The 25,107-nt window shown below is 47.8% G+C and overlaps 1 protein-coding gene across 1 annotated transcript in view; it reads left to right on the forward strand.

The window, feature by feature from the left end:
- MARCHF10 (membrane associated ring-CH-type finger 10) overlaps nucleotides 1–25,107 on the forward strand; it is a 79,581-nt gene that overhangs the window by 40,983 nt on the left and 13,491 nt on the right. Inside the window, 4 exon segments of the mRNA XM_084861765.1 lie at nucleotides 6,186–6,338; nucleotides 11,327–12,725; nucleotides 18,879–19,045; nucleotides 21,894–22,003. Of these exon segments, the coding sequence (XP_084717891.1) occupies nucleotides 6,186–6,338; nucleotides 11,327–12,725; nucleotides 18,879–19,045; nucleotides 21,894–22,003 (1,829 nt within the window).

Genomic DNA, 25,107 nt, shown 5'->3' on the forward strand with positions numbered 1-25,107 from the left:
AGGTTTGGGCGCCTGTCCCAGATTCTTGCCTCTCAAGCGTCCAAGTTCACCAGAAACACCAGCGACCTTGATAAACGCAGGTTCTGAGTCAGTGGGTTTGGGTGGGCCGGGTCCCCACGTGTCTCGGAAGCTCCCAGATGATGTCCAAGCCCCCCCCCCCCCCCCCGCCCCCTTGGAGGAGCCAGGCTAGAGAGCGCGCCCGTCTCGCTCTGCAGACGAGGAAACGGGTTCGGGAAGGTAAGCCGCCGATCCAAGGTGCCCCAGCCGGCTAGTGGCAGAGCTGAGAGATGTGTCATGCCTGAGGGGGCCTCTCTGGTCGTGACTTCTCCTCCAGGTGCCCCTGTCCCGCCCTCGGCGAGGTTGGCAGGCTGACTGCGAGGTTAGCGAACAAATCATCAGCTTCACTTGGTCTCCTCCCCCGTCCACCTGCTCTCCCCGCCTCGGCCCTCTCCCCTCCCACGACCCCACCGGGGTCTCTCGGCTTCTCCCTCTTTCCCCGCGCTCCTCCTCTGCCGCAGAAAGGCCAGGTTAAGGCCTGCCCACTGCCTCCGACCGGGGGCAGCTGGAGGGCCGAGGGGAAGAGCCTCGCCTAGGAGAGACCCTGCCGGCCACCATATGCTGCTGCCGGAACAGCTCGTTAGCCGGCCTGTGGGAGCTGCGAGGGACCGAGAGCTTCAGCGCAGGAACGCAGTGGGGGGAGAACCTCCCAGCATCTGTCAGGGATGCCAGAGCCTGTTGGCTGGGGGAAGGTGTGTTCCTGGTGAACTCTTCAGTGACCTTGCCGTCCCAGCCAGCTAGGTGCCTCCTGCCTGCCCCACGACCCCTGGAGAGGTCACCCCCAAAAGAACCATTTTTGAGTTTCACGTCTAGACTTTTTTTTTTTATGTCCTTTCCCGCCGTGAGTGCCGCTTCCTGACTGCTCTTTTTCTTTTGTGCAGGTGACAGCAGAGAGCACCCCCTGTTCTGTGTTGAATATTCCCCTTACTGCTCCGTCTTTGCTTTCTCTCCCGCCCTGCAGCCCAATACCAATTACTGCTGCCTCCTCCTGCCGCTCGTGCCCCCCGCCTCCCAGGAGGCCCAGGGCCCGTCCCCCCACCTCCCTCGAGTGTCTTTCCCCCACTTGGCGGGCACCCCGGACTCCCCGAGCCCCGTGCCCCAGTCGCCAGCAGCCCTGTGCTATTTCCCCATCTCCACGCCCGCCCCCTCGGAGATCCCCGTGGTGTGCCTGCCGGGCCCCCGGAGGCCCAGCAAACTTTACCTCCTGTGGTAAGGGGCCCCGGCGGGCACACAGCACGGCGGCGGCAGGGAGGGGGTGACAGCAGGCTCCCAGAGGACAGGTGGACGGGAGGGGGCCCAGAGGGCCAGGCCAAGACCGACCAGACCCAGGAGGTTGTGCAGGGGAGGAGCAGGAAGAGGAGACAGCGGCTGCCACGTCAACCCTCCTCTAGCGCTAAGGAGTGAACCACCAATAAAACCCGTCATCTCTCCGGGCTCATGTGGTTTCTTCCCTCCCACGTCCGGCACCCTCGGGAGTGCCGCCACCGGAAAGCGACGGGCTCTCTCTCTCGCGTCTGATCGGCCCCTGCGCTGTGCCCACGCCTGGCGGCCCCCAGAGAGGCGCCCGGGCCCGGGCCTTGGGAAAACGCATGCTGGAACAGAAACTCCTTCGCTCCACGCTGAAGAGGGACAAATCAAAGGGCTCAGTCGCTGTTTACATTCCCTTCTCTGCCTACTTATTAGGCCCTGCATTTCCCCAAATCAAAAATCCCACCTCCTGGGCTCCAAAATAAAACCTATTTATGGTCCCTAATTAGGCTTTAATGAAGATCTCCCCTGGGTGCGCGAGGCAGCACACACTTGCAGCGCCCCAGAGGTGCGGCTGTTTGTGACGGTACAGAAGGCTGCCTGTTACAGTAGGCAGCACCAGCGCTGGCAATTAGCTGTCATTCTCCCCACCCTCTGAAGGAAGCAAGGACATTGTTCTAAAAGGCATCTTTTGGCCAGGATCTCGGCACCTCCTAGGCACGGGGCATCAGAGTCCAGGTAGAAAGGGCGAAGGGTCAAAGTTCAGGAATTGTACTGTTTGGTTTCTCATTCTTTTCAACTTTGTCTACCAAAAACTTTATTATGGCCCAGACAGTGTGGCTCATGTGACCCATGAACCCGAAGTCACAGAACGATTTTGGTCAGGGCACATGCCCGGATTGCAGGCTCGATCCTGGAGCGGGGGGGAGGGGCAATGCAGGAGGCAGTGGATCAATGATTCTCTCTCATCATTGATGTTTCTACCCCTCTCCCCTTCCTCTCTCTGAAATCAATAATAATAATAATAATTTTAAAAAAACATGGCAAGTGATGGGAGGCACTGAGCAATTTTTAGGTGCAATGGCCCGGATTTCCAGTCATCGGGAACTTGTATAACCAGGAGATTTCTACCTTTGTTTCCTTTCCTGGTGCAATGAAGAACTTTTAACCAACAACTACATTGTCAAGAGCACTGAGGCAAGACACCTCTGATCTCAACAGCTGCTGGAGTCCTTGCTCCTGGAGGCGTCACCTTGCTCAGATCCCAACACAGAGTACGGGTTTTACATTGTCCAAAGCAAACCACCATCTTCCCAGAGTTCCCTGATGGATGTTCATTTCAGGATGTTCATGGTGACGGAGCTCCTGACCCCGACCCCCTCCCTTCTCTGTCAGGCAGAGGCCTACCACCCGCAGAGGCAGTTATAGTTTATCTTCCCGTGTACGTGTGACTTGGTCTTCCTCAGATGACTCTATGTATGGTGCCACGGGGAGCAACCTCCTGAGAGAGGCCCCAAAGGGCTGACATTTGGGTCACTTTGGGGAGTGGGCGGGGTGATTAAGGACTGGAGTCCAGGTACATAGAAATCTGTGCAATCTAGGTCACCTCATTTACGCCTGCAACTGCACATGGAGAAGGACTATTTCACACGAGTTTGCTTTCCATAGAACCAGAAAGGCTCCACGGGGAAGGAGTCAGGGGTGCCAGCCAAATTAGATTACCATCTTTAAAGCCAACATGTCTCCCTCATCTCTGTGAGCCCTCAAATTATGGCATAGCAAAGGCACGCAGGTATCTGCTGAACAAATTATTATTATCATCATAATAAATAAATAAAAAGAAGTTGCTATTTGCCTTTTGGATTTTGTAAAAGGATTGGGGGAGAGTCAGGAAGGAAGGTTACTGAATAAGTTATTCTCGGCCTGTGGAGCCTGCATGGCAATGAGTTTCTGGTTCAATTCAGTACTCTCGTGGGAGTGACTTCAGACTTCCAATTATTATCACTATTTATAGTAGAAGCAGCAGCTACCGTTTTTAGCAGCTCATATGCACCAGACACCGGGTTAGACCATGTTACATGCATTATTGCTAACTCGGCAAGAGAGGCGTGTTCCCATCACGCAGCTGCAGATACTGAGGCGGGAGTTCCTGACCTCAGGCGGGATCCTGCCGGAGCCACCAGTGCTGCTTTCCTGGCCGCCAGCCCCCGAGAGACAGTCTCTGGTCGTTCAGCGTTATTGCTTTAGCCTGCTGGAAACTTGATTAGCGGAGACGCGGTAATGGAAATCATTTAAAAGGACGGATGCTTTGAAGAAGGCACTTTTTTTTAATAAGAAAATAAAATGACTTATTACCTTAAGCCATCTTGGGTGTTTTGCAGAAGGGGGAGAAAAATGGTTCTACTTTTGGAAATCGCCATAGTTTCAGCTGGAGGCATCTTGTCCAGCCATGCAAACCACACCAGTTTTATGTGTCCTGCGAGGTGGAGGGGAGTGGGTGGCCACACACCAGCCGCCTAAAGACAGGGGCTCCGTCCTTACGGACCTCACAGTCCCGCTGGAGGGAGAAGGCACACGCGACAGGCGATTTTAGAACACTTAGATGCTAAAGGCCATAGGAGCCTGTGAGTTCTCAGCAAAGCAGAGTTTGAGTAGACGTGGTGGATGTGAAATTGGAAACAGACCTTGAGGGACCTGTTGGCTGGCAGGCCCTCTGAGAGAGAGGATCACCCCCCCTGAGGGTGTGAGGGGATGTGGGAGGGGGGCGGGGGGGAGGAGCTGGGGAAGGGTGATGTTCTGCTGCCTGGCTGGCCAAGAAGGCATGTGAATATTCTGCTGGGACTCCTGCTGGAAACCAAAGTAAATGCTCGTGCCCAGGACCTTGGGGCAGGTCCCAGATCCGCACTGGAGTTGGCCTGAGCCCCAAGCCTGCCCTTTCCTGGTCCCCGCTTTGTTTCTTTTGTTTCTTCCGCATCAAACAAGAATCCCGCCGCTTCCCCGCACCCTGTCCATCTGGTGAGAGGGAGGAGCAGCTGTGGGCTTCTGAGGGCCGGGGAGGGATGCACCCTCGAAGAGAAGCCTCTGGGTTGGAGGGAGGTGCAGAGAAAGGACCTCTCACAGTGTCTGTGCCGGGTCCCTTCCTGGAAAGCCCTGGATCCCTCTCTGTCGCCCTCCTCCTCCCATTCTCCTCTTGGTCAGTGAAAGTGTGTCCAAGTCATCACTCTCCACCCTCCAAAGAGTATGTTCTCGTTTTCTGGAGAATCCTCTCCTCCCCGGCCATGCCCACGGCCTCTCTGAGCTACGCCCACTTGCTGTAAGCTTCCCTCTGCCAGTAACTTCCCTGTGGGGCCTGGTCCTGCCCCCCTGAGGCCTGTCACGAGGAGCAGGCAGTATCCAACCGTTGTGTTAAACGAGGCTTCGTGGGCTGCCAAGGAGAGCTTCATTCCTTCCCTGACTCTGAATGAGAAGTATTCACGCAGCCACAGCCGACCCTGGAACATAAATCCAGCTGTCCTCACATGCCAAAAAGGCTGCTCTCGCGCGCACACCCTGGGGGACCCTTCCCAGCTTCACCCCTGTTGCCTACTGGCCACGGCTATTTATGAAACTTCTGAACGGCCCAGAAGGGGATGAGCCAGGAAAATTCTCTTGGAAGGATTTAGTCCCGATACTCACACTGTTAACTACTTGTGAGCTCGTAGAGATGCCTGGAAAATACCGAGACTCCGAAGCTCACAGGCACTGGCGCTTGATAGCAGGGAAGAAGGAACATGAGATTATTCATACCAATTAGCAACCTCATTCAAGATGGGAATTTAAAATGTATGTTCATGCCCGGCTGGTGTGGCTCAGTGATGGAGCGTCGACCTTTGAGCCAAGGGGTCACAGTTCAATTCCTGGTCAGGGTACATGCCTCGGTTGCGAGCTCAATCCCCAGTGTGGGGTGTACAGGAGGCAGCTGGTCCATGATTCTCATCGTTGATGTTTCTAGCTCTTGCTCCCTCTCCCTTTCTCTCTAAAATCAGTAATGTGTGTGTGTGTGTGTGTGTGTGTGTGTGTGTGTATTTTTATTGGGCATTCAGTCCATGTAAGCACTCCAGCTATTGTCTTCCTGAGAGTGTGTCATCCCAGCACAGTGGCAGGGACCACAAAGGCAAGACTAGGAGTATATGGTCGCCAGATGCTCGGGATCCTTCTGGAAGGCCATGCTAGCTGCCAGTAAACAATCTGGGGGTATGGACATGAGGTACGAAAAGGCTGTGACTCGGACTTGAATGGCATGGAAGGAGCAGGGCCTTTGTGCGTCCGACTGTACAGAGCTTTGGACAGTGTTAACAACAGGCCCATCCCAGCATCACTGAACTGGAAGCTAGAAGCCCCTTAGCCAAGGAAAGGACACTGCAGGTGTCACAGGTGCTCGCTCACTCATGGTGAAAACAGCGGGGAAGTAGGTATATCATTTCCATGGAACAGGTGGGGAAACTGAGGCTTCGAGAAGTGCTTTGCCCACGTCCATGTGGCTACAAGGGTGTGGGGCCAGGCTTCTCCTCTGGTCTCCTGGCTCCGTTCTCTTAACTGCCTTCCCTGTTGCGGGCCCTGTGAGCATTCTTTCTTCTTTTTTCTGCATGAGGATTTTTAGACAGAGTGGAAGGAAGCGGGAGAGACAGCGAGAGACACATCGATTGGCTGCCTCCCGCTCGGGGATTGAGCCTGCAACCGAGGTATGTGCCCTTGACCGGAATCAAATCCGAGGCCCTTCGGTCCGCGGGCCAATTCTTTATCCACGGAGCCAAACCGGCTAGGGCCCTGTGAGCATTCTTTATACAGAACGTATTTTCCTGTAAAATATTCATTACGGAAAATTCATTTGCACCTTTCAGCAGCCCCGCCACCACAGATTTTGTCGCGGAAGAGGAGGCCAAACCTGGGAAGAATGACGGTCAGCCCAGATATGCACAGCCCCAGAGGGGCTGCGGAGCGAAGCAGACAGAAGCCACAGCTGCCAGGGAAGGCGCCGGCTCTCTGGGGAGCAGGTAAGGCCCCGTGGCTCATGCGTCTGCGTCCTCAGAGAGAAGTGACTTGTACTGTTACCGGATGGATTCTATAGGGTGTTTAGACGCTTGTACTTTTATGTAAAGGAGAGTGTACCTTACAATGAAACACAGGTTTCAAAAGCAAACCATTGGCTCTAGATCCCTTCTCCTAGGGAGGTTGGTGGGGGAAAGCAGGGCGGGGGAGTTTATTATTTTTCTGTGTCATCCCTCCATAAGCGTGACTATGCATGGTTTTGAGTGGATGCCTGCCATTAGGCTGCCAGAGAGGGCATCTGCGTGTTGGGTGTTGGGTTCAGGGTAGAGACAGGGGGGAGGGGAGGAATGTCTCACTTGCTCACAATCCCACCCCCCACAGGAGTGTCTGTGAGTAGCAGACTGCTCACCTCCCTCAGAGACCTTTTCCCCTCTGACCCAAGGTGCCAAGATCTTACTGTACGAAATAACATCAAAATGAATGTACGCTTCATTTCAAAATGCTGGCTTGGTAGACACCACCCTTTCCGTCCTGCGCATACGTGCTAAGGCCTAAGCCATGCTGCTCTGCTAACCATGTCGCCCTCTCCAGTGGTGGCAGAAGGACAGGACCTGAGGACTCAAGGACAGCCAGCCCTGCCATGGGCTGAGTTACTGTTCCCTTTAAAATAAGGATAACAAAATCTATCTCATCGCATTGCTGTAATAGCTCAAGGAAGAAATGTACTGACCAGCACATGACTATAGTGGGCAGTGAACTAGTGCTGGTTTCTCTCTAGCTACCTTCCCAACAGCCCTTGATGAACTCTCAAATATTATTTAAAAAATGAAGCTCCGCATGCGTGAAACGTTCCTACACCCATGAGGCTCATACAGTCCTCCACCTGCATTCAAAAGGCAACTTCCATTATCCTGAGAGATTCATTGAGAATTTGTCCCAATTTTCTCTTCTACCCAGGACTCCTTATCTTCCCCCAACTATTTCCTCAGTAATCTCTCTTTAGTTCTTTTTTTTTATATTCTAAAGTGATTTGCAAAAATTGGAGAAAGGCCCAGATGTTTGAATTGTATCCAAGAGGTAGTATATAGAAAGCTCTTACAAATCAATAATAATAATTAAAAAAAAAAAAAAAACACCCAGAATACAGAATATGAATACCTAATAGAAAAATGGGGAAGAGGCAGAGCAGATAATTTCACAGAAGAAAGTAGCTAATAAACATTTGGGGGTAAAAAGCTCAACCTCCCTAAGTTATAAATGTAAGTTTACATGAGAAAAATTTGGCCTACCAAATTTACTAAGGTTTTTTAAGTAATTTTCAACACTTGATAATGACACTAATAACTAACTTCCCGGGCACTATGGTGTCAGATGCTATCTATGCCAAGCCTGTTAACATGGCTGTGAGAGATGCTTTCATATCCCACCTGTAGGGTAACTTGGCACAAATTGGAATTTAGCAATGTGTCAAAAGGTAGAAATTTGCACCTTTTGATCTTGCAGTTCCATTTCCTAGGAATCTATTCTAAGACTATAAGACAGATAGTCAAAGATGCGTGGGCAAGGACATTGATCATGGTGTAATTTATGGCAGCAAAGACCTAGAAACAATCTATATACCCAATGATAGGAGAAGAGTTCAACAAATTTAAATTGCAATACATTTATATACTGTAATGAACCCTTATATCAGAATTAAGATCCTGGTCTTTGCAATACATTCATATACTGTAATGAAACCTTATATCAGAATTAAGATCTTGGTCTTAAAATTGATGGCAGGAGACAATGCTCATAATAAGAGTTTTAGGGAAGAAAAGCAGGACATAAAGTTGCATATAGCCAACTATTCCAATTTTATTTTTTTTTTAAACAATATTTCTAGATAAGAGAGTCCCAGATGCCTCCATGAATAGGTGGGTCTGGCAGGGGAAATACATAGCAAGGGCTGCAGGTGGGGCCTGGGGTCAGCCAGCTCATAGGTGCTCTACCTAAAGGTGTTAACTCGGGGTTCAAATGCTAATGCCAACGCACAATTGCAAGATGAAAACAGCCCAGCGGGCTTTTCTGTTGCCCTGACGGGGAATCAAACCAAGGAGCTTTCGAAGAATGGGACAGTACTTAACCAACCGAGTCACACCGGCCAGGGCCAGCCCCGGGATCTTGACTTTGTAATCTAACCTGGAATGACAGGGCAGTGGCAATGCCATGTGAGTTTTGGAATTTGGGCGGTTTTTATTTCTCCGTCCTCTTCTGTATGTTCCACGTTTTCTACCGTGAATATCAACTACTTTTATAACCAGAGGGAAACAATGAGAAGGATATGGCTGTCAGAACGTAGGAAGCTATTGGCCAAGCACACGAAGAAGTCTAGGGCAGACGGATGCCGTTTCCAGTTTCCTCTCGTCACACCGAGAACATTCAGTTGCTTCTAGTTGAACTCGTGGAAATGGCAGGCCCTCCATTCACTGCTGGAGCCCAGGCAGGGCCTCAGAGAGGCCCAGGCAGCATCTGTGGGGCTGCTCTATGAATAGCACATCCCTGGCATACCACACCGGTGTGGGTTCCCAGGCCTTGAACTATGAAATCTGCTCCCTATTTGATAGTCGCAAGAAATAGGATTAAAATAGCATAAATATAGAATGCAAGGTCTACCATCTTAAGGGGAAACACACACACACACACACACACACACACACACACACACACACCCGGGGGGCGCTGTGGAAGTTGTAGAGGAAGGAAGGCAGTGGTGGTGACAGGAAGGGTGGAGATGCATTTCCTGAGCGGCAGCAGCACTCGGCCTGGGACTCCGCCTGCCCCGGAGGCCAGTGTCACCAGGTGGCAGCTGGTGGCTTCCAGGAAATAAGCTTATGGCTCCTGTTGACTTTCCGGTTTCCGTTTTGCAGAAGCTGCCCCAGCTGATTCTTTCGCCCATTAGGTGTCTCCCAAAGCCTGAACCAGTCTACGGCCATACCACCCTGAACGCGCCCGATCTCGTCTGATCTCGGAAGCTAAGCAGGGTCGGGCCTGGTTAGTACTTGGATGGGAGACCAAAGCCTGAACCAAACTGGCTCTGGGCAGGTTCAGAGCGTTCAGGGAGCGCCCAGAAGATTCTGGTTCCGGCCTATAGGTACACAGCCAGATGCTCAGGGCACTCTGGCATTGCTGGTGTGTCTATTACCGGGGCTTATAAAACCCATGAGGGGCCTGGTAGGAGGGCGTAAACGATTTCCAGAAGAGCCGATGAGTAAAGATTCGCACTGAGGGGCTGAGTGTCCCCTGCAGCTCACAATAAAAGAGGCTTACGGAACATTAGGACGTTAGAGACTGGAGCTGGCGCTCCCCTGGGAGGCCTCAATTAAAGCCAGTCGGTATTGACTTGCCCTTCTCTGAGCCAGGCATGCTCGGAGGATTTGCATTTCACCTGCCTGAGCCGTGATCATGCGGCCTTCCTGAACCTGTCCACTGAGTGCAGTCCCGCCCACTCTACACGGTGAACTGTGAGCCGCTTTAGAAAGGGAATGGTAAGGACAGCAGGGCCTTGTCAGATCCTGCAGGCTAGCAGCCAGGGAGCTGAGGGGGAAGGCCAAAGTCAGGAGGGGACAAAGGTAAGTGGGATCACAGAAGTATTTTCAATGTCCTATGCATGTCAAGATGCTAAAAAAAAAAAAAAAAAAGCCCTCAACAACACATACAGAGAATGAGTTACATGGATGCTCATTTTCACAAGGAAATTGGAAGTCCAGCCAGTTCCTTTCTTTTTTTAATACTTTTTTTTTTTTCCCCAGAGAGGAAGGGAAAGGGAGAAAGAGAAACATCAATGAGAGAAAATCACTGATTGGCTGCCTCCTGCACACACACACACACACACACACACACCACACACACACACACACACACACACACACACACACTGGGGATTGAGCCCACAATCCGGGCATATGCCCTTACAGGGAATGGAACTGAGACCTCCTGGTTCATAGGTCAACACACATCCACAGAGCCACGCTGGTCTGGTCAGCCAGTTTCTTAAGCATACTGCAAACCATGTATCTTAAGAAGATAAATAGGGTATCAGGCAGGCTTGAGTTAAAATTTTCACTCCATCACCAACTAGAAGTATGATTTGGGCAAATTACATGACCTCCCTAAGCCTTGGTACCCTCACTTATAAACTGTAGTACCTGTTTCATAGGATTGGGAACCTAAATATGTACATGTAACACAGTTAACTTGGTGCCTGGCCTGTTTCGTGTACTAGTAAGCTCTCAATCAGTAAGGCTTAGTCATTATTTTTATAAGGCAAGTTTTGACCAAATGATTGTTTTGGTAAAATTGTATGTATAGCCAGAGGTCACCAAATGACTAGGGGCTAGTGAAAAAGAGGAGGTAATGTGAGCATTATTGATTTTTATTTGCTCTAAGTAGTGAATGCAGTCACAGGTCATATATTTAATTGGACACCAGCTTCTAGAGTCTTCTTCCTCCCAATCTGCCAAGGCAGACTGTACTTTTCCTAAGATTGTGTAGAGCTGTGTGTGAAGCAGGGGTGTCATAAATGTGTGTTGTATGAATTCAGATCACAAAGCACTGGTAGTTTTTGTAGAAGTCATTCCTGGCGGTTTTCCTTCCCAACAAACACTAGAATAAAAACCACCCGTGAGAGATTTACACATCGCCAGCCCTGACTGGCTCGGGGCTGGGCAGTCTGCCTGGAGCTTCTGCAGAAAGGATGTGTACCTTCCGGGTCAGCCCGTTTCCCCAGGACCAGCCCAAGTCCCACACACACACCGAGGAGAAGTCAGAAGCAGTCTGATGAAGCCAGCTCTGGGGCAGAAGTCTCATACCCTCCCGCCATGTTGACCACGTGTCTTTTCCCCTCTAAGCTTGTTTGTTGCCTAAGGGACTCTCACCCTTGGTAGTGGAGGTCTTTCGTCTGTGAGCATCTACAGTAAAATGATAAACTTGTCTTTTCTCAATGCAGATGCAGTTCAACGAGAAGGCCCAATGTGGGCAAGTGACACTAAGCTGAAGAGGCCAATTCTAGAGAGAAGAAACTTGGTCCCATCCTCACAGCCCTTGGCGATGAGCAAGAATACCTCTGAAAGAGCCAGAAAAGGGGACCTGCGTGGCCTTTCCCAGAATGAGCCCCGTCCAGCCCTCTCCCAGGCCTTCCCCGGAATGAACAGCCCTCGAGTGCTGAGTGAGTCCTTGGGGCCACCGCTCTACACCACCACCATGGGGGGGTCACGAAGGGTGCCGTTTAGGTTCAGAGATGAAGATTTCTATTCCATGCTATCATTAAGTCATGGAGAAGACGATGAAGACACTGAAGAGGAAATCCACGCAGAGGAAGAGCTTCTGTTGCTTGGTATGCACGCACCCCATTCTCCTTCCAGTCGTAAGAGAAGTCAGTTTCTTGGAACTCAGGCCAAATTTAAAAATTTTAAAGAAAATCCTGGAAATTGCAGGGCTAATTCTGTAAGAAATGAGTCCAGTCATGGCTCCCTGGGAATAAGCAGTGTAAGGGAGCCCGTGAGAGAGCAGTCTTCTGATGGGCAAAGGATGTTCCAAGACCCCAGGCTGCCCGATGGGGAGTCTACTGACGAGAGTGACAGTAGTGATGATGAAAATGAGAAAAAGACGTTTCGCTCACAGGACACCAAATTCAAACCCAACCTAGATGATGACCTCAACGCTGAACATGTATTTAGCAATTCGACTTCTCTGGAAGACAGGTCTGGGACCCAGGATTGTGAAAGAGAATGGCAACCCCATTTACATAGTTCTAGTACTTCTCTTGATTCCTTTAGTTCTGGTACACCAACAGCTCCAAGATCACCAAGAAATCCATCTAATAACATCCCTGGATCATTAATGCATTCTGCCCCGAGGGAAGACATTCCGGGAGACTTGTCAATGACATCTCCTTCCGCTCACAGCTCGGACTCAGAGGGAAACTCGAGGTTTCATGCTCGTCAACCACTGTCTCCAATTAGAAACAGGAACTCATTGGCCAGTGTCGAAAACCACAGTTACTTTCCAGGGAACAGTGCACATGAATTTGGTGTCAGGGGAGCAGAAGCTAGTCCTTTAACAAGTCAATCTCAGAGGGCTCCCGTGTTTACAGAAGATCTCTTACTGAACTCTCAGAGCAGCATGCCACTGATGGAGCCTTCCGGCTCCTTTCCACCAGGAATGAACTTACAAGGACACTTGCTTGTGCCCGGGTCCCTGCAAGAAAATATGCCATTTACTTTCTTTGCAGTGTCTGATTTTCCAAATCAAAGTGGCAATGGGGATCGAAGGGCAGTCTTTGGTTTCATAGATGAAAAAGAAGCCACTGAAAAAAAGGCAGACCCAGAGAAACTCAAGAAATTGCAAGAAAGGTGAGGACTTTTCATAATTATATATAAATATATATGCTTTTATTCCATGTTTCCTATGCTGAAATAAGCAGTGCTTTTAGTAAAGGGTCATGGGAATTTTAAATAATAGGTAAGACCTTCCTTGACATTTTAATGACCACTTCTATTGAGAAAGTTGTCTATTTTGTTGCTCTTAAAATATACGCAGCTATAAAGAAAAGTTTGGTGTTCCAGTTCAATTTCTTCAATATCCCCTACGCGTTTTTCTCCCCCCTTGAATACTGCAATTTTTAAGAAAGGTAAGTTTGCTAGATATCAGGATTTCTGACTGCTCCATAGGACTAGCATTTCTTACTGGCAACTAGGAAACAACATTTTTTTATGAAAAGGTTGCTATCTCCCCAACATCAGCACTTAAAGTTCACCAGCTCTCCCTCATGGGACTTTGCACAAATCCAACCAACAGTTTTAGAATTTGAATCTTCCAAAGTAAAAGGCAAGTCCCCAATGGTTACTATAGTTACCTCAGTTCTCTGAAGAGCTGCTCTGGGGTAACCACTGCTGCCATTTTATTTATTTTTTATTATTTATATATATATTTTTAATTTATTTCAGAGAGGAAGGAAGAGAGAAAAAGATAGAAACATCAATGAGAGAGAAGCATTGATCGCTATCTCTTGCATTCCCCCTACTGGGGATGGAGCCTGAGATCTGCGCATATGCCCTGACCAGGAATCAAAACCTGACCGGGCACCTTTCTCTCTCTTTGATAATCCTCACCTGAGGATATTTTTCCCATTGATTTTTAGAGAGAGGAAGGGACAATGTGAAAGACACAGATTGATTGGTTGCCTTCCACACATGCCCAACTAGGGCCATGTATCGAGACTGCAACCAAGGTACGTGCCCTTAACCAGAATCGAACCTGAGACCCTTCAGTCTGTAGGCTGACACTCTATCCACTGAGCCAAACCAGCTAGGGTTAGGAAGTAGATCTCATGTGTGAGAGAGATTTTTTTATTATATATATATATATATATATATATATATATATATATATATATATATATATATATTATTGATTTCAGAAAGGAAGGAAGAGGGAGAGATATAAAAACATCAGTGATGAGAGAACCATTGATTGATTGGCTGCCTCCTGCACGCCCCCCACTAGGGATCAAGCCCACAACCCGGGAATCGAACCAAGACCTCCCAGCTCATAGGTCCATGCTCAATCATTTAGCCACACCAGCTGGGCAGCAAGTAGATCTTCTTTTTTTAGTTACTCTTTTGTTTCTTATGAGTTGGTATTGGATATTTCACGATTATCAAATTTGATAATTTGAAAGCCATCATTAAGCACCAAGTCAGGATTCTGCCATTTCATTTATGATAGGTGTTACCATGCCCTGACCTTGGTTTACAGCTCTGGAAATCAATTCTTTGAATTCTGGACCTTTTTGTGTAGCTCATTTGGGCCACTAATTATCCTATTGATATTCATTTATAAGTGGGAAAATTCCATGGTAATGAATTAGACATACAAGATAGGAGGAAAAAAATAGAACATAGAATGCCTGCATACTCCTAGATGTCTTTTATCCAACTGCAGAAATGAAGCGAGTTTCTAGTGAGGAGCACCTTTTCTTAAACAAACTACCAGGAGACTGCCCCGAGGTTAAAGACCAAAGCCTCACACCCATCCATCCTCCCTGACCCAGAAATACAGCTTCAGACCCACTGGTCAGGAGTCTCAACTTCCACCACCCAAAGTGCCTTTGGGCTAAAAATAATTTCCTTTAAAAATGCATCTACTTCTAGGCACAGTAGTGCATTAAACAGCTATTATTGTGTGCTTTATCAGACACTCCCTTTTTTCTGTATATAATAAATCTTATACCTTTCTCACTTCCAAAATATTCATCCTAGGAATTATTAGAAATATGAACTTAAAAGAAAAATTATCTATAACTTTATAATCCAGCGATAAGCACTGACAAAACTGTTTTCAGTCTTTTATCTTTGCATATAAATGCAATTTTGAATAAAGATTGGTTCTTGTTTCATAACTAGTGGCCCGGTGCATGGATTCATGAACATTGAAAGGAAATTAATTAGAAGAAATATTTTAATAACGCTCTTCACCCTTTCTCTATAATAGAAGCATCAACCAAATTCACAATTGGCAATGACAGATCAAAACACATACATGCAGTATAGGCATGTGTGCCTGTGTGCATGTGTGTATGTATGCATGCATGCACAATGGCTAAAATAATAATGTAAGTGAGATGAAGCAAAGGTTGGGGAAATCTGATTTCTCTCACTGTTGTTGAAATTTTAATGTAACTCTGATATTACTAAAATTAAAGATAAAACCATTGAAAATCACAAAAAAAAACACACATGCAATTGGCACCAACAAGAGCTTTATATGTATCACGCATGTGCGAGTCAACGTTTATTTTTAAATTGCCATTGTGTGTCTTATGTACCAGCTGGTCAGTTGGTTGGATGGTTGGACAGATGGTCGGTCACTTAGCCATATATATATATATATATATATATTTATTTAGAGACCTGGTGCACAAAATTTGTGCACTTGGTCAGGGGGAGTTCCTCAGCCCGGCCTGTGCCTTCTCACAGTCTGGGACCCTTTGGGGGATGTCTGCCTGATGACTTAGGCCCTCTCTCCCCAGAGAGTGGGCCTAAACCAGCAGTCAGACATCCCTCATGCAGTCCGGGGCTCTTGCAGTCTGGGCCATCTTTCACCTTACTACCCGCCTTGTGCTCGCCAGCCATGAACCCGGCTTCTGGCTGAGCAGTGCCCCCACTGTGGGGGCACACTAACCACCAGGGGGTAGTTTTTGCATTGAGTGTCTGCCCCCTGGTGGTGTGCATCATAGCGGCTGATGGTTCCTCTATTTGGTCAATTTGCATATTAGGATTTTATTATATAGGACTAGAGGCCCAGTGCATGAATTCATGCACAGGTGGAGTCTGGCCGGCCACCCCGATGGGGGCCCATCAGGCTGGGCTGGCGGTGGGGAGGGCCTGCGGATGGTTGGCCGGCTGGCCCTGCCCTCAATTGGGGTGTTGGGGGCCGATTGGGGGCCAAGCCAGCCAGAGATGGCGGCCTGACTGGGGCCCAGATCAGGCTTGCTGGCTGCCACAGTGTGCATCATAGTGACTGGTTGTTCCAATCATTCTGATCATTCCGCTGTCTGGTTGCTGGGCTTTTATATATAGAGATAGATGTACCTTATTTTAATATTTCAAGACCATTTCTCAATGCACTTTATGCTCTTTAAAATGTCTCCCTTGGGTAGTTACTTTAATACATAAAATAAGTATAGAACATATGTACCTTCTAGAGAATTAGAACAAAAACAAGACCCAGGCATCCCTGTGTCCACCTTCGAGCTAATAGAACATTGCTGGAGCTGGTGAGCCCCTCACCCACCTTGTCCCACCTCCCTCCCTCACCCCCTCCGTCCCATCCCTTCCACCCCTAGGAAATCATACATGCACTGCCCATGTCATTCTTTGCTTTTTATTTTGTTATTGAATTTTTTTTTTTTTTTGCTTTATGGTTTTACCTTTTGAATATATGTCCTCTTAAACAATACATTGTGCATATTTTTGAATTTTATAGAAATGTCACTATTATTTTTTATCTATTCTGTGAAATGTAATATCTATTCTTCTACAATTTGCTTTCTCCCCCTTATATCATTAGTGGGATACATCCTGATACTTTTGGCTTTAAATTGCTCACTTTTACCACTGCAAAGTATTCCATTATATGACTACCGCCACAATCCAGCCATTCTCCTGGAGATGGGCATTTGAGTTCTTTGTTATTTCCTGTAAATGTTCTGTGTGAACATTCTCATAAGCATCTCCTGGTGCATATGAAAAGGGTTCTCTGGGGTATTATTTTACCTAGGTGTGGAACTGCTGGGCTGTGGGGGGCATACCTTTCACCATACTAAATCATGTGAATTTATTGTCTCACCTTGCCAGCACTTGTATTGACTGGCTTTTTAAATCTTTTGCCAGTCTGATGGGAGCAAAAAGATATTGTAGCTTTAAGTTACACCTTCATGACTATTAATGAGGCTAGGCGTGTTATGTGCTCTTTGGAATATTAAATGACAACTGTGTTTCCTCTTCTGTATGTCTTTGCCCATTTTTTTAAGAATATGTTTATTTTATTTTAGAAGTCCTTTACAAATTCTGGCTACTAGTCTAATCGTTTGGCAGTTACATCTTAGAAATATATTTTCCCAATTGGTAGTTGGTTTTTCTCTTTTTGATGCCTTTTAATAAAAATAAATTCTCAATTTGAACATGGTCAAATGTATCCACCTTCTTTTGAATTGTGACTTGTATCCTGTTGTCTTAAGAAATCCTTCCCAGCCCTGACTGGTTTGGCTCAGTGGTTAGAGCATCAGCCTGTGGACTAAAGGGTCGCAGGTTTAATTCCGGTCAAGGGCATGTACCTTGGTTGCAGGCACATCCCCAGTAGGGGGTGTGCAGAAGGCGGCTATAGATGTTTCTCTCTCATCAATGTTTCTGACTCTATTCCCTCTCCCTTCGGCACTGTAAAAAAATCAATAATAATAAAAAAAATTTTCAATGGATATTAGTTTAAAAAAAAAAAAGAAAGAAAGAAATCCTTCTCAAATGTGGGGTTATTATTATTCCAATTTTCTTCTAAAATCTCTACAGTTTTACTTTTCAGTTTAGACCTCAACATGAAATGGATTTGGGACTTAACTGTAAAGTGATGTTTAACACGTGGTGTGAGGTACATGTTATGAATTCCAGTTGTCCCAGGATCTTTCCCTGCTGGCCTACAGACTGCCTCTGTCATGTGGCATCCATATCAGGGTATAACTCCATCTCAGGACTCTCCATTCTGTCCTACTGGTCCTTTCTGTTGATCCCCGGGTCCAGTATCACATCATATTAATGTCTGTACCATTATAAATTTTAATAATATGGTACAAAGCCTTCCTTTCTACTTCGTTCCTTAAAAAGCCCTTGACGATATTTAAGAATCAGCCTGCTGGGTTTTCACTGGAATTGCATTGAATGTATAGGTTATTATGGGGAGACATGACATCCTGGAGATAAACATTTCTTTGATAAGTGTAGTATACCTCTCTTTTTTTTCTTTTGTGTCCATAACGGAAAACCATAATTCCGTTCTTTTGTATTGAACTTCCTTTTCTTAGGGAAAAAGTTCTCTTTAGAAACTAAGCATACACTTCCACATCCACAGCAGTGACAGTGCTCCCTCCCTCTTGATTTTAGTTTCCAGTAGTTTCCTTTCCAGGCAGTCCCCGGTCCCATGAAATCCCAAAGAACAGCAGCAACAAAACAGCGCTGTGTTCCTCAAGGCCTCCCTACACGAGCATCCACCAGCTGGTCTCCATTCGCCATTTGTGTGACACAAATATACCTGCTTACATTTTCATTCACTCCATCCTCATCAGATTCTGGGATATTGGCATAAATTGTTGGCAAGCGCCGTGGTATTGGTGACGTTTATTGGCTCATCACTCATCCCAACCAACATCTACCGAGTGGCCTGGTTGTGCAAATACTTTGCCAAACACTGGATGCACTATACAGTGCGCACAACAGGTTCACCATCCTCCTTGCATCCAGTCTGCCCGCTGCCCGTGGCGTAGATAGCGGGTGTACCCTTATCACCTGGCGTTACCGACAAGGAAACAGAGACCTGGGAAGCTTAAGTCACGCGCCCAAAGTCGCCAAACTCCCAAGTTGTGGAGGCGAGCCTGACCACACATCCCATGCCCTCTCCCACAGCTACAGAGCCGACCTCCGCACGGGGGCCACGGCAGGGAGAGGGGTTCCAGCCTTTCCCACGGCTCCCCTCCACGGCCCTTTCCCACCCCTCCAGACTTAGGGTGGCAGGCTGGTTCTCCCGGGCAGCTCACGGCATCAGCTCCTGCAGAGGCACCTGGTATAACTGTCCATGCACCTATTATCCGTAACCACGCCCGGAAGGATCTTCAGCTGGGTCAGAGGGAGCAGGGGGCGGAACTGGGAGGCACGGGGGCAGGTACGCCCTGGGAACTGGTATTTGTGAAAACTGCAAACGTGTGCACTCTTGGTCACGAGGGCTTGTTTTCCATTTAGTCTCCTGGAGGAGGACTCCGAGGAGGAGGGAGACTTGTGTCGCATCTGTCAGATAGCCGGGGGCTCCCCCGCCAACCCCCTCCTGGAGCCGTGCGGCTGTGTGGGAAGCCTGCAGTTTGTCCATCGGGAGTGCCTGAAGAAGTGGCTGAAGGTGAAAATAACGTCAGGTAAGCGGGGAAGGAAGAGCGAGTGGCGAACGTGCGAGGACATAGAACGACAGGAGTGTGGGACTCGGAGTGTGGGATTCGGAGCCTTGACAACAGCTCCCTCACCTCCTCCGAGCAGGAACCTGGGGAAACGTGGCCACCAAGCCAGGGCTCCTGCCCACGGCCCTGGAGACAGCAGCAGGACTCACCGCTGTCGTTCAATCATGGAAGGGAAAGGAATTTTTTTTTTTTCCAAATCTGAGAGAAGAATCCCGGACCGTATGCTATGGAGCTTGACCCCTGCGTGAGGCCTCAGCAGAGATGCTAAGGTTGCCTCCCAGGAGGAAGGAAACGAGAAATGGGTCAGCCATTAACCTCGGCAAGCACACAGCCCCCATGCCAGTTAGTAGACACCTGGCTGAAACAGTTCTGCTTCCATTTATTTGGGGGGGAGGGGAGGGTCACTAAAGAAACGGAGCAAGCTGCCTTTTTGCAATAGGGGTAGGAAAAGAGCACCGGCCGAATTTTCTAGAACCTTATTAGACACAGAGTCTTCCATGTGCTGGTTTTGTCAACTCTTGTCTTCAGCCGATCAGATCTTGTAACTGGGCATGAAGCCACATCAGTAGGTCAACGTAGTTTTCTTTGCAGAGAAGGGAAGGAGTTCTTTAAAACATGGTTTGGGAATGAGAGCCACTTGAGCAAAAAAAAATATAGAAGCCCAATGCAAAGAACAACTCCATGAGAAAATAGCCGCTGTCTTTCAGACACACGTCTCCACAATGCTTTTCCCCCCCTAGTGCCTAGCCAGGTCCTCTTTCCCTGCTTCCTGCTTTCTCCTCCTCCGGGGCCATCCTCTCAGGCCGCCTGGGAGACCTAAGAGCTCTGCCCTGTCCCCATGGGGTATGGCTGTGCCCCCTTCACTAGCACAGAGCGCCATTTAGTCAGAGAAAATGAACACGTGGCCTGATCACACTGTCTCCTCCCTGAAGCCCTTGTTCCATATACGAATCTGCCCGAGAACACGCAACCTGGGCCACCGTCCACACGGCCTACACGCATCTCCACACAGTAGGCAGGGGACTTGGTCCCTCCAAGAGCAGAGAAACGAGTGGATTTTAGCTGCTAATGACTCTGCCGGGTAATATTTCCCCTTACTAGAAATGTAGGCCGATTACTCATCTAGCACAAAAAAAAAAAAAAATTATTATGAAATAGACGATGGAAGTCCTTTTAAATGCTTGTACATGCTGATGCTGGTCGGGTGTGTTGAGTAGGATTAGATTGGAAGACACATGGACATTCAATAGCCTACAACAGTGGTGTTGTAGGCTATTGAATGTCTATTGAATGTAGTGGCTCACGAGCTACAGTGGCTCTTTAGCCCCTTGAGTGTGACTCTTCCACAAAATACCACCTATGGGCACGCACATACAGTGATTGAAACTTATGGCCCATGCACAGAAATCGGTTTTCAACCTGGGCAAGTCTATTTTGAAGAAGTGGCATTAGAACACTCAAGGGGTTGTTTTGTTTTTTCTTAAAGCAACATTGCAGACTGTTCTTTAAAAAAAAAAAAAATCGGGTGAACAAAATGCAGATAAGGGATGACTGTTCATCCTTGTCCTTTGAAATTCTTTACTATTTACTATTTCTCTACCCTCTGTGGGGAAAAACAGGGCTCTGAAACTGAGCAAACCTTACCTTTACCAAGTAAGTGAGGGTAACTAATTCATCCTGTATTCTCTAGTGCAAGCATGTCAAACTCGAGGGCCACGGGCTACCTGTCTCATTGATTTGGCCTGTGTTAGCTTTTGAGTTTGACATGCTTGTTCTAAGTATAAAATAAACGTTGGCACATCATTAGCCAAAACGCAGCAACGGCACTGAGGGAAAGACATCTGGCAGGAGGTTTGCCCAGACAGAACGGCCACAGGTCTGCACCTTCCACTTTTGCGTGGGGAGTAGGATAAGTGGAGAAAGGTGCCCATATCTAAAAACAAAAAAACAAAAACCACCACCAAGGAAGCCTTCTCGCGTTTCCTTTCCCAGCTCTGAGCTCAGGATCGAGGGCCGCCCGGACACTGCTGTGCTAGTTCCCACGCGTGGCCCCAGGCTCCCTCCCGTCTCTCAGTGGAAAGTCACTTGCATGGGAGTGAAGGCAGATTTTTTAATTTTTTAATTTTTTTTATTTTTTAATATACTTTATTGATTTTTTTACAGAGAGGAAGGGAGAAAGATAGAGAGTTAGAAACATCGATGAGAGAGAGTCATCGATCAGCTGCCTCTTGCACACCCCCTATTGGGGATATGCCCGCAACCAAGGTACATGCCCTTGACCGGAATCGAACCCGGGACCCTTCAGTCCCAAAGCCGACGCTCTATCCATTGAGCCAAACCGGTTTCGGCTGAAGGCAGATTTTAAATCACAGATTGAGGATAGCTTCCATCATCCATTGGCCCACTGTCCTAGGTCTGCAAGAAAAAAACAAAAACAAAAAACAGCAAAATCATAGGCCCAATACTTTCCTTTTTTTTGCAAACACCTGTGTTACAGATTCTCAACCTCCATGTAGCAAATCTAATTTTATGAACCAATATGTTTATATTGAAACTGAAAGCAAGACCTGTTATTTAAAAGTCATGGGACTTTCCCTTATACTAAGCTTGCATAATAATGAAAATGATTGCAAAGGAAATCTTCCCGTTCTCGGGTTCAAGGTCATTTTCTAAGGGAGATGACCGACTTGAAAAGAAGGTCACTGAAACTCTGAATTCGTAACACACACAAGTTGGCTATCAAAAAGACCCAAAGTGTCAACACAGAAAGACCCCGGGTCATGCATAACAAAGAATTCTTTAATTTAAGGGGCGAATCTAGGCGCTGTGAAGACCTGTGAGATGTGTAAGCAAGGCCTGCTGGTCGATTTGGATGATTTTAACATGACTGAGTTCTACCAGAAGCACCAGCAGTCCCGGGTAAGAGATGTGCACAACCACTCTACAGGGTCAGCCCTAGCCGGTTTGGCTCAGTGGATAGAGCCTCAGCCTGCGGACCAAAGGGTCCCAGGTTTGATTCTGGTCCAGGGCACGTATCTCGATGGCAGGGGCTTGTGCAGGAGGCAACCAATCAATGTGTTTCTTTCACATCGATGTTCCTCTCTGTCTTTCTCCCTCTCTTCCACTCTCCCTAAAAATCAATGGAAAAATAACCTAGGGTGAGGATTAACAACAACAAAATAATGGTAATAGAAGAACAAAGTCAGAAACTCTTTCCCTGATATAAGGAAGGCAGGAGGCCTGTGCACGCTGCAGTGGGTAGCGTTCACTTAGCTCACTTCTCGGAGAAGGTCTGTTGCTGAATTAGACCATTGGCGGGTTGGAGAGCCTTGATCACCCTGGTTGAGATCCCGCTGCTATGAGGGACAAAGAGAGGAAGCTGTAGTCGCTGAGTGGACAATAGGAAAAGTCTGGCAGGCTCTGAGCCCAAATTTGCTGAAGGAAATTAACGGAACAGGAGAAAAAAAGATCAGGATCTTAGAGGAAATGGTCTCCCATTTGTATAACAGGTTACTCTGGGATGCTCAGGAACTGCCTAACTCCAGGGTAATAAACATGTAGTAAGCACCTACTGTGTGCTTCTTTAACACCTCGTGAATGAACTCTCCTTGGGCATTTGAATTGCAATTCTAACTCTGTCAAGGAGTTAGTTGACCTTAGGTGGGAAAGTGATTTATGCCCAGGATAATAGTTAACTGCCCAGCTCTCAGACAAACAATCTGTGCTTAGAGTGCTTACAATGTGGAAGCCACAGGCCACGTGTGGCTAACGAGCAGGTAGCTACTTCCAATCAGGATGTGTTAGATACACACTGAATTTTTTAAAAAAATAAGAGTGTCAAGTATCACATAAATACATTTATAATCATTATTTGTTGAAATGATAACATTTAGGACATATTGGGTTAAATAAAATAAATGGTTAAAATTAATTTCACCTTTTTAAAAATTTTCTAATGTGGCTACTTGGAATTTTCAAATTACATGCATTTCTTTGTATATGCGGCTCACACTATGTTTCTTTTCTATTGGGTGGTATTGATCATAAGGTATCTTGTCATATAATAATTAGTCAATAAATATTTATCAAAGGAAAATAGCTCCCAGAACCATTATAATTTAAGACTGATCTCCCTTATAATGTGATAAGGAAAAAAAAAGATTAGCCCGACCAGCGTGGCTCAGTGGCTGATCTATGAACCAGGAGGTCACAGTTCAATACCTGGTCAGGACACATGCCCGGGTTGTGGGCTGACCCCCAGTGTGGGGCACTCCGGAGGCAGCCGATCAAAGATTCTCTCTCATCATTGATATTTCTATCTCTCTCTCCCTCTCCCTTCCTCTCTGAAATCAATAAAAATAATTTATTAAAAAGATTAATAATCATGACTGTAAAGCACGTAATTTTAAAACCTAAAATCATTGTTAACAACTAAAATGTCAGCCTCGGAGGAGGAGTCCCTGTGGCTGTCAGACCTGCGGCCGCTATCCAGACCTTGCGTGCAAGTAGCGCAGCTGAGCCTGCGTGGTGCATGTGGTTCTGGGTGTTTCTGCAGTTACTTTTTTTAAACCCTAAGGCTGCCAGACAAAAGAGCGAAATATCGATACGAATGGGGATTTGGACGGCACAACTAGTAAGTTTGATACAGTGGACATAATGCCACACCAGCGCGGCAAAGAATGGGCATCAGAAAGTGGAAGAGAGAGGGGAGGGGGTGGGGGGGAGAAAGGATTTTCTGAGAAATAAACTCAGTAGTTTGAGTCCATACATGCGGAGGGTCTTGAATCATTCAGGCACAACCCCCTAGGCACCGAGATCTGAGATGAGAAACAGAAGCGACTCACATTCTTGGACCCTGAGGATGCCAGAGTCAAAATTTTGAAAGGAACCAGGCCCTCTGGGCGCCTGAGGTCAGGGTGCCCGCTGGGGCGCAGACAGGGCCCGTGTGCTCATCTCGAAGAACAGATTATTTCGGGAAACGCAGCCGGCCAGACTGTCCAGACCAGGCCGTGCTCCCCGGAACGCCGCCAGGACGGCCTGCAGCCTCACAAACAGCGCGCGGCCCGAGGGACGCCTCGTCCAGGAAACCCTGCTGTGGGCCCAGCAGTCCACACTGTCCTCCCCCTGCCAGGCCGCTGCCAGGCACCCTGCACTGCTGCTCTGCCCGGGGTGCTTGTGAACTGACCCGATAACAGCAACTTTTTCCATTTGTACTAACGTGTTTGCCCCCGTGAAGCCAGAAGCAGCCATCCCACCAGAGAACACACCAGCGTTGACTAAGACGTGAACCGAAATCCTATTCCCTTCCCCAGAGTTGCCGTGTGATCTTGGGGAAGCTACAGGAACTTTCACCTACGGGAAATGGGAGGGGACCACTCCGGCCTCGCAGGGACGGATGTAGGAAAAGACCCAAGTGCACCGGTAATACCGCGTTCTTGCACAGAAGGCTCTCAGCCAGGGAGAACCGCCGTGTTTCAGCCACAGAGATGCCCAGCGTCTGGGCACCGCAGGGAGAAAGCTAAGTGCACCCCGAACCAAGCCAACTGGCCTACTGCACAGGGACCACACTACATCCTTCAGCGGAGAGACCAGCTACAACCACTCTGCTGAAAGAACTGTAAAAGTGCCAGGACCCGTTTGGCTCAGCGGATAGAGCTTCGGCCTGCAGACTGAAAGGTCCCAGGTTTGATTCCGGTCAAGGGCATGTACCTTGGTTGCGGGCACAATCCCCAGTAGGGGGTGTGCAAGAGGCAGCTGATCAATGATTCTCTCTCATCCATGTTTCTAACTCTCTATCCTTCTCTCTTCCTCTCTGTGAAAAATCAATAATATATATAAATATATATAAATATATATATATATATATATATATATATATATATATATATGAACTGTAAAAGTAACTGCCAGCCAGAGTCCGGGCAGGAAAGAGATGATGATGGATTCCCAAGGGGTGAATGCACTGGGCTAGGCCCTCGAAGCACAGGAGCCAACCAGGCACGGGGGTCCTTGCCCTGAACCCT

Source organism: Pipistrellus hanaki, assembly GCF_964339955.1.
Source record: "Pipistrellus hanaki genome assembly, chromosome: 16".
In the NCBI taxonomy this organism is placed as follows: domain Eukaryota; kingdom Metazoa; phylum Chordata; class Mammalia; order Chiroptera; family Vespertilionidae; genus Pipistrellus; species Pipistrellus hanaki.